At 52.9% G+C, this 16,745-nt stretch overlaps 1 protein-coding gene across 3 annotated transcripts in view; it reads right to left on the bottom strand.

Annotated features, from left to right (window-relative positions):
• Positions 1–16,745, bottom strand: part of TRIO (trio Rho guanine nucleotide exchange factor) — a gene marked incomplete at its 5' end in the record, with an annotated part of 386,192 nt that overhangs the window by 70,842 nt on the left and 298,605 nt on the right. For all 3 annotated transcript variants that reach the window (XM_081233199.1, XM_081233200.1, XM_081233198.1), the window contains one exon: positions 9,287–9,530. In XM_081233199.1, the coding sequence (XP_081089325.1) occupies positions 9,287–9,530 (244 nt within the window). The remainder of the gene's footprint in view (positions 1–9,286; positions 9,531–16,745) is intronic.

The following is a 16,745-nucleotide window of genomic DNA, read 5'->3' as shown; positions in this document are numbered from 1 at the left end:
AAGTTTTAAAATTTGGTATTTCTTCCCTTCTTTAGAAAAGAAGTTCTGAATGTGGCGTCGCTGAAATTGTATGTAAAAGTTTTGTACCACTGTTCTTTTTTTTGGGACTAGGTACCACAGCTTCCATCAGATTTGATCAGGCACACATGATGCTAAAGCTTTCCGGGCGCGCTGCTTCAGAATCAGCCAGGATCTCTGAAGGTATTTTCCCTTCTCCCTGCCGTTTGCAGCTCAGCTATTAGGATCTACAGTCAAATCTTTCAAAATTCTGACTGCTGATGGGAAAGTAAGCTCTAGGCACACAAAATAATCACAAAATCATCTCACGTTTCTCAGAACACAGAAAGGAACGTAGAAGCCAAAGTCAAACACACTTTAGTTTTTCTGGCACACACTTGCCCATGGGTGCTTAGGTGCTATTTTATCAGGTGTCCTCAGAACCACGATCTAGTAAATACTATCATGAAACAAGTGCCAACTGACCCTGACTGAAACATACATGAACATCCCCTCCAGGTACAGCATTTATTCATTTCCAAAATACTTCAGAAAATCAGCGCACTGTACTACTGAACAACCTCTTAACCAACACATCATCTCCCTGTAATTTTTCACAGCTTCCGCAGGCGCTAATTAGAGTAAATTTAAAAGAGAAACCCCAGTTTGTCTAACAAATCGCGAAGTCTGGTACGCGTACGTGTCAGAAAGGAGGCAGTGAAAGCCGTCGAGTCCACAGAGAGGCAGGAAGCAGACACCCTGCCAGGCCCCGAGTCACCCTGAACAAGACACGTTTCAATTCTCCCTGGGGATCACCGCTCCCCTGATTACATACCTTTCCCTGAACACTGTGTCATGACCGGCTGTGGGAAGATGGTGTTCGCATTCATTGTTTATGGTTTTGCTATATATATAATTTTTTGTGATCAGCTAATACGGATGGCGTCAATACCTGCTCATGGTTTTTTCCCGTTTTAATGAACACTTTCACGTAAAGTTGGCGCATGAAAATACCTCCTACGTGAAGCACTCAAGAGAGCCATGGCCTACTTGTGAGGCTCCGTAATTACAAGCTGCATGGAAAGTGCTCCTTAATCACAGGCCTCGGGCTGATCCGCGAGCCCCGGATCCACAGGGCTCAGGGGAGAGACTGAGTCTTTGTTCTTGGTGTAACTGTCTGTTCCTCGGTTTTTCTTCCCACAGGGATTTACATTAGCAGCTGTTCAAACAGATGAAAAAGTGCTCTTTTCCAAGCTAATTTAAAAAAAAAATACAGATATTCCATTATATATATTCTTAAAGAACGTGTGGGCAGATACAGGTTCGAACGTCTATGCATTGGTGTGTCTGGGTGGATGTGTTTTCTGATTAACGGGGACAATCTGGCACTAAGCAAATGTCTAAATACAGCAGGATCACAAAATATTCAACTAAAAATTTAACATTATTAAAGCCTTTTTAATGCCTTACGTTTTCCAAAAACATACACGTCATTTAAAAAGTCATAAGCATTCATCAGTGGTAGGAGACTTAGATTCATCCGTGGGGAGGAGGGTTTCATGACTTGGGAAAGATGATACGTTTGGGTTGAACAAACTTAAACCAAGTTGTCCCCAATATCCTTGGGGGAATGCAAGAGGCCTGGGACCGGGAGCTCCATTTTTGGTTGCACAGATTTCTGTCGAAGGTAGAGAAGCACCTGAGCATCTGCAGAGCTGCTGCTTTTCTGGGTGGCAGGGGGGCTGGGGAGAGAGCACAGATGAGGCCTTGGCCCCGTGCACAGAGGCCAGGCTTCCTCTCCCAGGATGGGGCGTCCCTTTGCCAGCTGGGCTGCATGGAGCGGATGCTGTCCCAGGAACTGGGAAGGTGGTCTGGATGGGGGTGAGGAATCTTAGTAATTGCTTGTATTCCAAGCAGGGAAACCGCTTTAAAGTGCCCCTGAGCTGGGGGTCAGCTTAAACCAGATGTCGGGCACGGGCTGGGGACGCAGGTGGTGAGGCCGGGGCCTGGGATTCCTGCGGGACGATGCACCAGTGGCCATCTGAGTCCATCTTTTCCACTATCTGCAAACCTCTGCTAAGTCCTGTCACCTGGACTTACGGGGTCCCACCTGTACGGCACGGGACCGAGGGGCACGGGAGCTGAGGGGCGGGCAGTGGTGGGCGCCACCCAGCAAGCAGGCAGAGCCATGACCTCACAGGGCCCCGACGTGGACAGGGAGGCTGAAGGGGCTAGGTGAGGAGAACAGCCCTGGAGGGGGGGCAACAGGGGCTCAGACGCACTGCAACTTGGGTGCCCTAATTTAACCCTCACCTAGTGGCCGTGCCAGTGGCTACCCTGAAAATCAGATGTGGAGTTTATAACCTCCAGGTCTGGGACCGGGGCACTTCATCCACTTGTTCATTCTAAGAAATTGCATGTGGTATAAGTGGTATGTCCATTTTTCACAACTTTGAGCAGTGGCCCCATGGATTGATCTACATAAGGTGTGTATCTTTAAAGTAGAAAACACAGAACAGAACTGGACAAAGTGGATTACGATGAACCGTACTCATTTATTTGCCTGTGAACACTGCTGAGACCCCTTTCCCCCCAAGTTACAGGCCTCGATTTTTCTTTTTTGGCTGTGCTGGGTCTCAGTTGCGGCACTCGGGATCTTTAGTTGTGTCCTGCGGACTTTTCTTAGTGGCGGCGTGTGGACCCTTAGTTGCAGCATGCATGCGGGATCTAGTTCCCCGACCAGGGATTGAACCCGGGCCCCCTGTGTTGGGAGTGCGGAGTCTTACCCACTGGACCACCAGGGAAGTCCCGGTGCCCAGGCCTCCATTTAAAGCCCTCGTGCCCACCGTTCACGGTCCCTGCTCTCCATGACGGCTGTGGGCGGAGGCTCTCTGCCCCCCATCAACCCTGCTGTTTAAAGCCTGCGTTCCTTGCACTTCCTCCATCACATTTATAAGTTCAGCACTATTACCTCACCCATCGCTCCTACTAAAACGCTTTAAAGTTCTTTCAGTGAGTTCCTATGAGGTTCCTTGTGTGTCTTTAGTGGTCTCTGGAGCTCATCATCTCATGGGGCCTTTCTCAGGTTACCCTGATGTTAGCCTTTGTGTCGAAATACTTGTTAACTGCACCCTCACCCCCCCAGACTCACTGGATACATGCATTGTTTCCTGTAGGATTTTTTATTTGGCGAGAAGGGACAGGAGTGTCAGGCAGGGAGTAAGAACCCCCGCTCCCCGTTACTTTACGACCACACCAGGGGGAGAAAGAGGGGGTGTGTGCATCATCGTGTGTGTACCTGTGCACGCGAGCATGAGGGGCAACGCCTTGTGGCACGTGTTAGGAAACCGGATTTTATTCTGTGACCAACAGCAAGACACTGAAGAAATTGAAGCAGGAGCACAGTGTGACCGGATTTGTGTTTTAGCTGCAAGAAGAGGGGGAGAAGTGAGGCTGGGAGACCTAGTGGGAAGGAGGCAACGGCGGCGATGGGAAGAAGAGAATCTGCTTGAAATACGCTCTTTAGAGAAAGGTGACAACGTGCGGTGGGCAGGCTCGAAACTAAGACAACACTGTGGGGCTTCCCTGGTGGCGCAGCGGTTGAGCGTCCGCCTGCCGATGCAGGGGACACGGGTTCGTGCCCCGGTCCGGGAAGATCCCACATGCCGCGGAGCGGCTGGGCCCGTGAGCCATGGCCACTGAGCCTGCGCGTCCGGAGCCTGTGCTCCGCAGCAGGAGAGGCCACAACAGTGAGAGGCCTGCGTACCGCAAAAAAAAAAAAAAACCAAACAAAAACCAACACTATCATGATCCAGCAATTCCACGTCTGGGTGTCCTCCCCAATGCACGGAAAGCAGAGACTTGAGGAGAACAGCACTACTGACCGCAGACCCCAGGGTCCATCAACAGATGAATGGATAACAAGCCGTCATCTGTCCATACAATGGAGTAAGAGTCCACCTTAGAATGGAAGGACATTCTGACACAGGCTACAACACGGATGAATCTTGAAAACATTATGTTACGTGAAAGAAACCAGTCACAGAAACTTGGGAGGACAGTCTGGTGACTGAATATTTGAGAGTCAAATACTCAGGCAGAGAGAAGGATGGATAGGAAAACCCTGGCAGAGAGTTTTGAGAGACAAGGAGGCAGCCCAAGGTGGAACCCAGAGAAAAACCTACATTTCAGGTAGTTTCTCATGAAAAATCTCACTTTCCTAGTTTTCATGTGGATGAAAGAAAACGTCCCATTTCATTGATATCAATCACGTATCGCTGCATTTATGAAAGATAATTCCTGGGTCTTCTCTTTTACCTGATTTTGATGGCACCCACTTTTCTGCAGGTGATGTGGTAAACCGGAAATCACAGGGGATTATTTCCGGAACGTCGTTTTCAGTAAGTGTGGTGTGCTGAGTCAAAGCCCCGCGGTGTAGAGGCCCAACTGGTTTGCAAGCAACAAATTTTATTTCTCATGTTTTTGTTCCTCTGTTTTTCTAATGAAGAATTCAGAGCGAAAAAAATCATGTTCTTAACTTCTTCAAAGTGAAATGCAAGTACTGACCTATACAGTATCCCAGAGAGAGAAACTTTATAAACAACTTTAAGAGAGGTTAAGGCTAAGGTTCCTAAGTGGGTACTTTCTCCTAAATATATCAACAAACTAGCAAAAACACCACCTGGCCACCTCATTAGGGGTCAGCGTAAGGAAAAGGGAGAGGTTTGGAATTGGCCTTCTTTCAGAAAGGCCTCATGAGAAATAGAACCTGAGAACATCCGAGCTGGGGAGGACCTCAGGGACCACCCATTTCCACCCACCTCAGGCCCCGGGTTGCAACGTCACCAAAAACAGAGATGGAATCAGAACTCGGGTCCTCCTGACACAAAGCACAGACCATGCGAGTTCAACACATCACCCCTTCTAAAGGCTCCACCATAAACGTCACTCTCACCCCCGAAATGTCTTCTCTTAAAGCTGAATTTTAGCAAAAAAACAATTCAGTGGTGGCTAAAAGCGCAACTCCAACTGGGCCAGGCCAGGCACTGGAAGACCTCAATTGACAAGTGGTGCCATGACAGTCACATGGGCAGTCTTTCAGATGCAATAATCTGGATGTGAGGACAGTGGAAGGACCACCTTAAGACTGATGACAGATTATTGTTTTACCCTTAAAAAAAGCAAATACAGTCCAAAGGCTGTCGCGACACGCTTCAGGCATGCGTCCCGCAGGAAGCTCGGGATGCGACTCTGCCCGGCTACTGACCCGAGACAATCCTACTTTTACTGAGTATCTTCCACCCTCTCACCACCAACTCTGGGCACTGCTGCCCATCCAGGGCCCCTGCACTGCTCCTGGGATGCTTGCTGGGTTACCCCCGAACCACGGAGCTAAGCTCTCAAACACTATCACGTATGGTAGTTCTGGCTGCGAAGAAAGAGAACAGCTGACCTGCTCAGTCTAGGGTGGTGCCAAAAAGGGGACATGGTGACTGGGCCTCGTCGGGAATATAAACATTTCTGATATTCCTGTTTACTTTCTGGGACCAAGACTAAGTACATAAACAGAGAACAGTGACAGCTTTCCACGTGGAGACGGTAGCACAGAAAAACCCCTTGGATTTTCTACGAGACGAACGATAATTCCGTGACCCTGTATCAGCAGCCAATCAACGATCACGCACGGGGGTTTGGGGGCCAGCGCTTCTCAATCCGGCTGCTCGGCGGACTCGCCGGGCCCCAGACCAGGAGAACCTTTGCGGTGGGAGGTGGTGCAAACCCCACACACGCGCTGGAGGGGCACAGGGACTTGCTGAGGCCCCGTCCTGCTGACTGTGGCTACTGCCTGGCTGCCACCTGTGACCGAGAGGCCGTGAGCGGGGAGAAGGGCGGCCAGGGCAAGATGAGGGCAAGATGCCAGACGCCAAGGCTGCCCGTCGACAGACGCGCTCCCGTACGGACCTTTGCCCTGAATCAGGTCCACACTGGAGTCTGGCCTCAGACCCAAGGACAAACTGTCCAATTACACTTCTCGTTCATTGAAATCAGTGATGATCTATCCTCCCCCGGCATCACCCAGGGAAACTCAGCGTGATCCAAGGAGCCCGGGGCTCATAAGTCCTAAGTGCTCGCTGTGTCCAGCAGACTTCCAACTGCAGCCACGCCTCAGAGCGCCCGCGACCCGGGCGGCGCCCACAGCGCGCAATGGGCCCCTGTGGGCTGACCTGAGTATTTATCCTCACAGCCACACTGCGATTCTTAAATATCACACACAACCGAATACACAGACATTTAATCTCAACAGGCATGTTTTTCACCTGGAAACTTAAGGTGCTTGGATTGGGGAGCTGTGAACAAACTGAGGCACTAAGGCTGAGAAAACTGTGGGGCTAGAGATCAGCGGACGTGCCTGTTCCTCCACCTGGAAGGTCGGAGCAGCAAGAATCACAGACGTCTAAGGAGCCGGAGGTCAACAGCGAGTGACCAGGGACGAGACATCACGACACCCGCCTCCGCGCTCCGGGGCTCTGCAGCGTGTGAAAGGCCGGACGGCCCGCGCGCGCAACCCTGCAAAGGAGGCCCGGAGGGCGCGGGGCGCCCAGGTCTCGGGAGGAGGGGCCGCACTGGACCCCTCCCTGCAGTGGCCCTGCGGCCCAGCCCGGCTCTCGGACGGAAAGGACTCAGGATGAGCCGCCGCTGTGCCAGCAGACGCCGGTCGAGCAGCAGCCCCGCCGGCCCGGCGCGCGCCGGTACGTGAACGGCCCGCGGTCCTCTGCACACGAGAGCCAGGAGGGGGGCTGTGGCGCCGAGCAGAGGCCCTGGGGACCCCCTGCTCCCCAGGGGGCGGCGGCCTCTTCCCCGCAGTCCCTGGGGCTCGTTCTGGACCCTCACCCCTTGCTGCCCCGACTACCCGATGAAGACTGTTCTCCTAGACGGAGCCGCGGGTCACTGCCCGATGCCCTGGACTTGACGGCGCACAGGAGGCTCTGGCAGAGGCTTGTCCAGGAGCCCAGGGAGGATCCTCCCTCCCCCATCTGCCACCCAAGTCCCAGCACTGTCGGGAACAGACCACCTCAAGAGCTTCCCTGCACTACAGGAAAAACAAAAATTCGGAGAAGGAGGAAAACAGTGCACAGGGCTCCGAGCCCCAATCTATGAACTGACTGTTAGTTCACAACAGGCTCTACTCAACGAAGAGACACCTTCTCAGCACGTAGAGGGTTCGTGAGGGGTGACGTCTCAGGTGCCGGAAAGTCACAGAACGTCAGAGAGAAAAGGCTCCGGGGACAGAATGGTAGTTAAGCCAAAAGAGAAGCACAAACCCAACCTCTGTAGGACGTTTTCAGGACAAAGGCAAGTGTGATAAGCACACGGTTCATGCTGCTTGGCTGGCCTGCAACTGCGAACACCAGGAAGCAGAGAACACACCACAGGAAGGGCACATGTGAAAAGAAATCTTTCAGAACAAACGTTATTTGCAGCTTAAGTTCACCGGGGCTCCTCTGCATATAATAGAGAACTTGAAAAAAAACGTTGTACTTCATTTTCAACTCAGACTCAAGGACTTAACTACATTATGCAACTCTGGGAACACCCAGGCGATGGGCCAACGGGGAGCCCAGCACAAGCCGCTATCTGAACTCAGAACCCGGTACCACAGCCGGGCAGGTCCAAGGCTGCCGGCACTCAGGGGCAGCTTCCCCGGAAATGCAAGCAGATGCCTCAGCTTCGGGACAAAATCGGGAAATTCCCTGCCTTTCTCTTTGGATCCCGAGGCCCCGAGGGATCCGGAACATGGTCGGGCCGGTAATTCCCGAGGGGGCTAGTCACCGGCTGTTTCCTGTGCAGCTTCACTTAGCTCAACGCCATGACTAACCCCTCAGCAGCCAGAGGATGGTCTGCAGGACGCGTCAGGACGAACGTAAAGCGGGCGCAGCTGACCAACGGAGGGAGGAACTGGAATGTTCCAAAATTAAAAGAACTGGAGTATGCAGAGTATAGCGAGCGGAGTTCTCTCAGGAAGGGTAAACCAACCGCAGACCCCCAGATCTGCAAGAATCGGCCATCTGCCAGCATGGCAGAAAAACGAAGACCGACCTCACGCGGTTGGAAGCATATAAACTCTACCCACTGTGCATTTTTCTAGAAGCTACAGCTCAGTGATTCTGAAAAGGTCTTAAAGGCTCAAATTAGCTCCTCAGGAAGATGAGAGATTAAACCAGCACTGTCCAACAGACACAGGGCAAGCTGCAAATGTAATTCAGAATTTTCTAGTAGCCATCCTTTAAGGAGTAAAGAGAAACAGGTGAAATTAATTCTAATCATACATTTTATTTAACCCACCCTATAAAGTATGTTATAGTACCAGTCTGCAATGATTATAAAATAATTACACATTCTTTTTTCATGGTAAGTCTTGCAATCCGGTGTGTGTTTTGCACCTGCAGACCAGCTCAATTCAGACAGGTCCCGTTACAAGCCACATCAGTCCAGCAGCAACCATGCTGGACATTCAGGATAAACAGACTCTCATACTCCCGCGGGGAGCTCGTTACTGACCCATCCAGACACACGTGGAAAAGCGGCCTTGCTACAGTTGCCTGCCTCTAAAGGAGTCCCCGGTGCCAAAGGCCGTTTTGTTCAAATACCCTGTCATTTCAGTAGAAAAGCATTTTTTTCCAAAGCCACCTCTCTTGTCACAGCTGCAGACCCCTGACACTGAGCCCTGCCTGACTCGGCCAGCCTCCCCACCAGGGGGTCCAGTTGCGTGCCCTCTCCAGGCAGGGAACCTGGGGAGTCTGGGATGCCCCGAGACACTTTATGAAGCTATAAAGACAAACTCTCAGGACCTGCATGCTTGACTGTCTAGCACGGAACACTAACAAAATACAGAATCCACAATGTGAAAACCTGATCAGGAAGGTGCTGAGTCGGGTCCCACCTCCCCCACCTGTTTCCAAGGCCCCCTGGAGGAGGCCAGCGTCCGCTCTGTCCCCTCCGTTTGTGAATGGCGCCGGCCCCCCCCACAACAGCCCCCTTGTGCTTCGCTAACCCGCTCTCTTAGTACGCGGCCTGGGGAAATGAGCCGATGCTTATTTCTGAGTGACGGGTGAAATCCGTATTCCAGCTCAGCTGGATTAAGAAGGCCCGGAGACCCAGGGATGACGGACCGGGGCACGAGTGACCAGGAGGGATCGTACCTATTGTGCGGCTGCAGGCAGCGGGGACAGAAGCACCGGTGTCACTTCCAGTAGGACCGCCACTGCCATCCACGCCCGCGAACGCCTACCTTTGTGGTTGAAGATGCCCTCCATTTCCATGCTGCTTCTGGAGTGGGCGATGCACAGGGAGCCGCAGGGGACCAGGCCTTCCGCCGCGGGGGACCGGTCGGTGGTCCGCACCAGACACCAGTCAGGCTTGTCGTGGGGCCGCTCCAAGACTTCCACGGTCTGGCCACGGCGGAGGGTCAGCTCGGTGCTGTTACAGGCCGTGAAGTCGTGGATCACCACTGTGAGCTCACAGCCGCCGGACAGCTGGGGAGGGAGGGGACAGGTCAGAGAGCCCAAGCCACCGGCCCCCGGCGGGCGAGGCTGGCGCCTGGGCCGGGAGCTCAGCTCCCACTGCACAGCGGGGTCACGGCACCCCACTGCACAGCTGGGTCACGGCACCCCATTCCACAGCTGGGTCACGGCACCCCACTGCACAGCTGGGTCACGGCACCCCATTCCACAGCGGGGTCACGGCACCCCACTGCACAGCGGGGTCACGGCACCCCACTCCACAGCTGGGTCACGGCACCCCACTCCACAGCTGGGTCAGAGCACCCCACCGCACAGCTGGGTCACGGCACCCCACCCCACAGCTGGGTCACGGCACCCCACCGCACAGCGGGGTCACGGCACCCCACTCCACAGCTGGGTCACGGCACCCCACTGCACAGCGGGGTCACGGAACCCCACTCCACAGCTGGGTCACGGCACCCCACTGCACAGCGGGGTCACGGCACCCCACTCCACAGCTGGGTCACGGCACCCCACCGCACAGCGGGGTCACGGCACCCCACCGCACAGCTGGGTCACGGCACCCCACTCCACAGCTGGGTCACGGCACCCCACTCCACAGCTGGGTCACGGCACCCCACTGCACAGCTGGGTCACGGCACCCCACTCCACAGCGGGGTCACGGCACCCCACCGCACAGCGGGGTCACGGCACCCCACCGCACAGCGGGGTCACGGCACCCCACTCCACAGCTGGGTCACGGCACCCCACTCCACAGCGGGGTCACGGCACCCCACCCCACAGCTGGGTCACGGCACCCCACCGCACAGCTGGGTCACGGCACCCCACTCCACAGCTGGGTCACGGCACCCCACTCCACAGCGGGGTCACGGCACACCATTCCACAGCTGGGTCACGGCACCCCACTCCACAGCTGGGTCACGGCACCGGGCACCAGCCGAATGAGGGCTCTCCCGTTTCCCTGTCTCTTAATTTACGTCCCTTTCGAAACACTTGAATATTTACTTTGTCACCTTGTAATGTATAATAATGATTTTCTGTGTGTTACACTGTCAGAATCTGATGGTTTTCCATGAGAGTGTCCAACTACTTTCGTGCCTGACACATATGTCCCTTCTCAAAGAGTGCCACATGCCGGTGACCCTTGAACAAGGCCGGGGGTTAGAGGCGCCGACCCCCCTGCACGGTCAAGAATCTGCGTCTAACTTTCGACTCCCCCCAGACATAACGGCTGGTAGCCTACCGTCGACCAGAAGCCTTACCCATGACACGAACCGTGGACTAACACGTATTTTGTATGTCCTATGTTTACGCACTGTATTCTGACAATAAAGTATGCTAGAAAAAAATGTTATTAAGAAAATCAGGAGGAAGGGAAAATACATTTACAGCACATATATGTACTTATTGAAAAATGACGCGCGTATGAGTGGACCAGGGCACTGCGTCTGTTTAAAGGTCAACTGCACTCATTTTTAAACTTAGGGCAGACTAGGAAGAACTCTGCTTGTAGGCCTGTGGGGGGATTGTTGCGAAATACGGTGATAACATCAGATGGAGGTCAGTTCCGGCCTGACGGGAGCGGTGCGGCCGGGGCAGCGCCTGTGCCCCCTGGATCGGGAGGGGAGCCGCAGAGCAGGGAGCGCAGCATCCGGAAGCACGGGCGGAGCACACCCTTCTCTCTCCAAAACCCTTCGAGAGCCCTCGCCAGCCCCCAGGATACTCCCTAGCGCAAGCTTCTCCCCCTCCTCGCCACCCACCCCAGCTCCGCCCGGGCTCCCTCCCCGCCCCAGGCCTCAACACGTCCCTGCACATGCTGCTTGGACACCAGCTGACCCCTCATGTGCCACGTGGCCTCTGGCCTGAAGGGCCTTTCCCTCCTTCCCTCCTCTCTCCTCTCCTCTCAGCTCACTCCCATTTTCTGTCCCAACTCTTCTAAGTCTTGGGCCCTTTGAAGCACACCCAGGAACTCTGTAAAGAGCATCAACTCCATGACCTCTGCTGGGAAAAGAGGTGCAGGGCCTTCTCACGACCGCTTGCTGTCCGTCTTCCCTTTGACCGAACACTCCTTGGGGACAGCTCACGGGTATGCTCATTATCGCCCCTCTGCAGGAGAATTTGTGACCGGCTCCCCGTCTTTGGCCCACCCACTCTGGCCCTCCAATCCGGGCAGCCCCAGGCTCAGGCTGCACACCGTAGCCTCCGTGCTGGGCACTTCCGAGCAGGCATCCGGGTCTGCTGCTTCCCCATCCCTTCAAAGCAGTGAGTCCGGGACGTGACTCATTACTTGCCCTCACATCTGGTTCTCTTCCAGCGTTGCCTTTTGGGTAACGGTATCACAGTCAACCGCACTCCTTTGCACCCCTGAAACGCGGTCGATCGGATTCTAGAATGTTTCTGACTTCCCCCTTCCTCAGCACGCCCACACCAATCACTCCATGTGGATTTCTGCACTGGTCTCCTGAGTGCCCTGCCCGATCCAGGCTTTCCTTCCAAAGCACCTGAACACTGCTGCCAGAGCTCCCTTCTTAAAATGTTCACACATGCCATCCTCCTATTCAAGAACCTCAGGCACACACTCCTTAGTAGAAGACGCCAAGTTCCCGTCCCCGGGTCCTAGCCCGCCTCCCCGGGCAGGCTCGGCTGCTTCTCCCGTGCTTCACAGCCCAGAGCGGCCACGTCCTCCTTCTGAGGTGGGTCCTGCATGCCCTGTGTCCATGAGCCCTTCTGCTTGGAGCCCACACCTCCCCAGCTGGTCTCGTCTCAGCCCCCGTCAAATCCCTCTGAGAAGCTGCTCCTGTGTCTACCGTCCTTAGCACTCTGTCCTTAAACAAATTACGTCTCAAGTCTGACACGAGCCAGGCTTTGGGTTTTGTGTGTGTGTGTGTGTGTGTGTGTGTGTCTGTCTGTCTGTCCTCGGCACCAGAAAGCAGGTTTGTGTCACTCTTCTGCGACCTTTCCATGCCCAGTGTGTGAGCCCCCAGGTGCCAAGGGCCGGCGCACAGCCTGTAAGAGGAAGCTAGCAGCAGGCTTCTCCCAAAGCTGCCTCGGGAGGTGCTTTGTACCCAGCAAGTGGTCACACATTTGCTGACGTGAAAAAGGTAAGATAGGTTTGCTGTAAAAATGAGCTGTCTGAAAACCAAAACAAAACATGGGCTCTTCCTCTGTGACTTCGGGAGTGAACTCTGCCTGTATGTTTCCTGTCCCCCCTTTGGGCATCAGCACGGAGACCACAGAAGAAGAGAAGACGGTCGCTGGGCTGAGCTGCGATGTGCAGGAGGAAGGGGAAACATCCTGTTCCAGAGAGGCCGCCCAGCCCCACCCCCGGCAGAGAACTGACTCGTACCCGGGCTCTCAGCCCTGCAGTGTCCTCGGCTGCCTGCCGGCCCTCTGTCATGCTCCATGCTCTCCACTGCCCTCCTGTCTTTCTAGAGAAAGTTCAGCTATTTAGAATACGAAACACATGTCCACTTGACAACCACAGAAAGCAAAACAAAACAAAACTCTTCCAAAATAAAGCATAAATATCGACAAAAGGAGTTGTCTTTGCTGGGCCACAAAGGACATTATCCCCAAGTGACTAACCCCCTTCTAAATTTTACAAACTTCTCTTTGGAAAAACTACGCTGAATCTCACACATTTCTCTGTGAACACTCGAAGATGCTAATGTTAAAAGGTCAACAGCAGAGGCCCAGCCCGGAGAAGAATTTTCCTCGTAAAACCCCACGTTATGGAAGTGGTTAATCCCTGTAACGAAAAGGAGGAATGTTTCCCATCCCAGGGCAAACGTGACCCGTGAACAAGCCCCGTGGGGAGCCCGGCCTGCCGAGGCCCCTCAGTCCTGCACTCCCTACGGAGCCTTCCCTCGGCCCGAGCCGCCCGTCTGCTGGGCCCGCTCGTGCACGCGGTCCCCGCGTGTCACCACCCCCGGCCCTGGGAAGCTCCACTTCAGACGTGCTCCCTCATCACCAGCCTGTGCTGGTCTCCTTCTCGCGTTGCAGGAACTTTGCAGACTGCTCAAAGCCACGTGGTGTGTTCTGTGGGTGGGGGAAGGGTGGGAAGGGAGAAAGCGGCTGCCAAGAGGAATGAAGCTAGACTTTCTTTCTGGCGCTGAGTTTTCAGCCCCTCACAGAGTAATCAGAACTATTGGAAACATCTGTGCCCTTGACAGAGCCTGAGAAATGAAAATCAAGCCTGCTCTGACAGAGACTCGCATCCTGAGTCAAAAGTCTTTTCCAAAGCCTTTAGAGAGTTAGTAACAAAATCTAGGACCAGAAGAATGTCTTCAAACAGTGCTAGAGTTATCATTAAAAAACCATATTTTCTTGGATCTACCCCTAAGAATAAACTGACTTTTCCCATAGGAATCTCCTGCACAAATCTATAGGAGGAGGATTAAATGGGCGTTTTCTAGTCCAGAGAGGAGACAACCCATGGATTTCTGCCTCAATGTTCGCATTTGAGTATTTTAAACTTATTCCAAAGCTTGTCTTTAAGACTAGCCTTGTTAATTAAAAAGACTTTTTTTTTTGGTATAAAAGACTTAAAATAACTATTTTGGAGTATCAATGCAAGTCATTACAGCCTTTTATGTAGAATTGATCTCCTAATTAGAAAAAGTTTGGGTTGTCCTTAGTTATTGTCAGGGACATTTCTACCCCTAGTGACACAACGTCTTCACTATGTTGAAAGTGTCACCATTCCATTTACCTAGTTTAAAAATCCACCTTTCCTTTCCCACCATATTTCGTGAAAGTTTTCACAGTATCTTTTTCACATCTATATTTTTTATGGACTTGTATCACGGGCTCCTTACCCCAAGCACTTGGTTTAGGATTGAAATTTATGAAAATCTCTATTTCCATGACTCACATTAACTCTTGTGACATTCTCATCAGAAGATATTTTTTCCCCAATCTTTCTGCTTTTCACCTTAAAAAAATTAGATGTGGTGACTAAAAAGCATGACAGTGAAATGGCCTTAACTGGAGCAAGGACCATGGATACCATAATGAAATGCCTCCTCCAAGACCAGCCATGAAAGGGCTGCCGGGGGAACTCCAGTGATGCCGGTGCACGGACAATTAGCAGAACCAAACCAGGGTCCCTTTGCCTGAGTTCCCTCAATGACTGAAAATGAACAAGCTGCTGTGTTTCACCCAAAAGAATGAAATACTCACCTGGTCACAGGCACGTGAACCTTCAAAAACCGTCACACAGAACAGACCTTTACTTTTTACATGTTCTGGAGAAACCACAGTATATTGTTTTGCTTTGCCTGAACCCAGTTAAAGACAGTAACTGAAGCAGAGCCGTGGCTGGGCGCTTCTCACCCACCGCTCGGGCTCTGGCATCCCCTCCCTGGAGCTCTGCAATGAGGCATGTCTACTTGACAAGAACGTACAGTTCTTGAGAGACAACAGCAAACACCTGATTTGAATGACTGGCTCGCAGGTGAGTTCTGGGGCGGGTTCCGCCAGGGGAACAGGGGCTGTTTATGACTGGCACGTGGACGGTGTAGTCCTCCCTGTAAATGAATCTGCTTCGAGAAGCTAAGATCAACTGCAGGTGGGTGTCTGGCCAACTTTCCGAGAGCGCTTCAAAAGGAGAGGAGGAAGCGGTCTACTAAAAGCCACCTTCCCCTATGGAATAGAGTGCACCAACCCACAGTCACATCCTACAGCCCAGCACGGTGCCGGCACTGGAAACCTCACAAAAGGGCCTTGCGGTTTTGTGCAGGCTTCACACAGAGCAGACCACAGAGTGGTTCCTCGCTTAAAGGGGACTAGAAAGTACAGCTTCGTTAGTTACCAGCTCCGTGGTTACGAGAGAAAGGCCACCACCGCAGCCAGGACAATCCCCAAGGAAACGCATTACCCCAGCTTCTCCCTGGGCAACTTCGCGGAGGCCGTCCTAACCACGGGACCACCAGGCCCCTTGCTTACCCCAAACCCACGGCCAAGTTCACACGAGAAGCCGTCACAAAATCTGCTGCTGGGTTTCCAAGAGGACCACTGTGAATCTCTCACAGATTGGGGTGCAAAAAGAAATCTGTCAGAACTGAAAAATGGTTAAGATGGCAAAAATGTTGTTTCTTACCACCCTTCCCCCAAGGAAAAGAAGAAAAGAACAAAACAAAAGGAAACAGAGAAAAAGAAAAGGAAAAGAAGATCTGTGAGAAAAAACTTTTTCAAAAGCAGCAGCTTACCCTACCCAACATTTTTACCCAGAAAAGAAATACTGAGAATAATATTCAGGGAGGTTAATCCTTCCCTCTTTGCTTATGTGACCACACGCTGGTTTTGACACGCAAATATCCCCGGGAAGCCTTCCTTGACTGTGATACACATGAGGTGCAACGGAAAGTTAGATGCCTAGAAGCTAAATTTAAAAGATATATTTGAGGGCTTCCCTGGTGGCGCAGTGGTTGAGAGTCCGCTTGCCGATGCAGGGGTCACGGGTTCGTGACCCGGTCCGGGAAGATCCCACATGCCGTGGAACGGCTGGGCACGTGAGCCATGGCCGCTGAGCCTGCGCGTCCGGAGCCTGTGCTCCGCGGCGGGAGAGGCCACAACAGTGAGAGGCCCGCGTACCGCAAAAAAAAAAAAAAAAGCCAGGCAGATCAGAGAGAGGGCAGCGCCCAGGTACCAGGCCTCCGGGCTCAGCGGCAGCTGGCCTGGACCAATGCCACATGTGCCCTCACTGAACATTTTAGAACGAGAGGCGCCGAGGGCTGAGCCACGGGGCACGAATGAAAAGCTTCGTTGGCTGAAAAGCGGAAAAACAAATGAGGCTCGGGAAGCAGTCAGCTGGACCCCACCTGCACTACTTTCAGTCACAGGCCCTGGAAAGCAGGACCCCTCTTGGGACAACTGAGCCCAAAGGAGCCTGTTTGCTGTGCTTCCTGAGAAAGCAGCAGTTACCAGAAAAGTTCTCTTTTTCCCCCTGAAAAGCAGCTAAGGTATGACAGCCAGGTAACCAGCCGACTGGGTCCCTCACCCAAAGGAAGAACGACCAGAATAAACCACCAAAGATGGGCCGTCATGGTCGACAGTGACTTTGACCAGGACTGTACCATTTACATTGAAAAGCACTTCTCGATGCACCACTATTTTTAGAAACACTTTTGTTAACAGTTATACCTGAAGTTGTAGTTTTGAAAAATCTGCCTTTTCTGGGAACTGAGGCTCTCTGCTCTAGCATGGGGGATTTTGTTTTTCTGATTG

This window comes from Mesoplodon bidens, assembly GCF_964165515.1.
Source record: "Mesoplodon bidens genome assembly, chromosome: 4".
Taxonomy (NCBI): Eukaryota; Metazoa; Chordata; class Mammalia; order Artiodactyla; family Ziphiidae; genus Mesoplodon; species Mesoplodon bidens.
The sequence above is the reverse complement of the archived record's forward strand: the minus strand, read 5'-3'. Positions and strand labels throughout refer to the sequence as shown.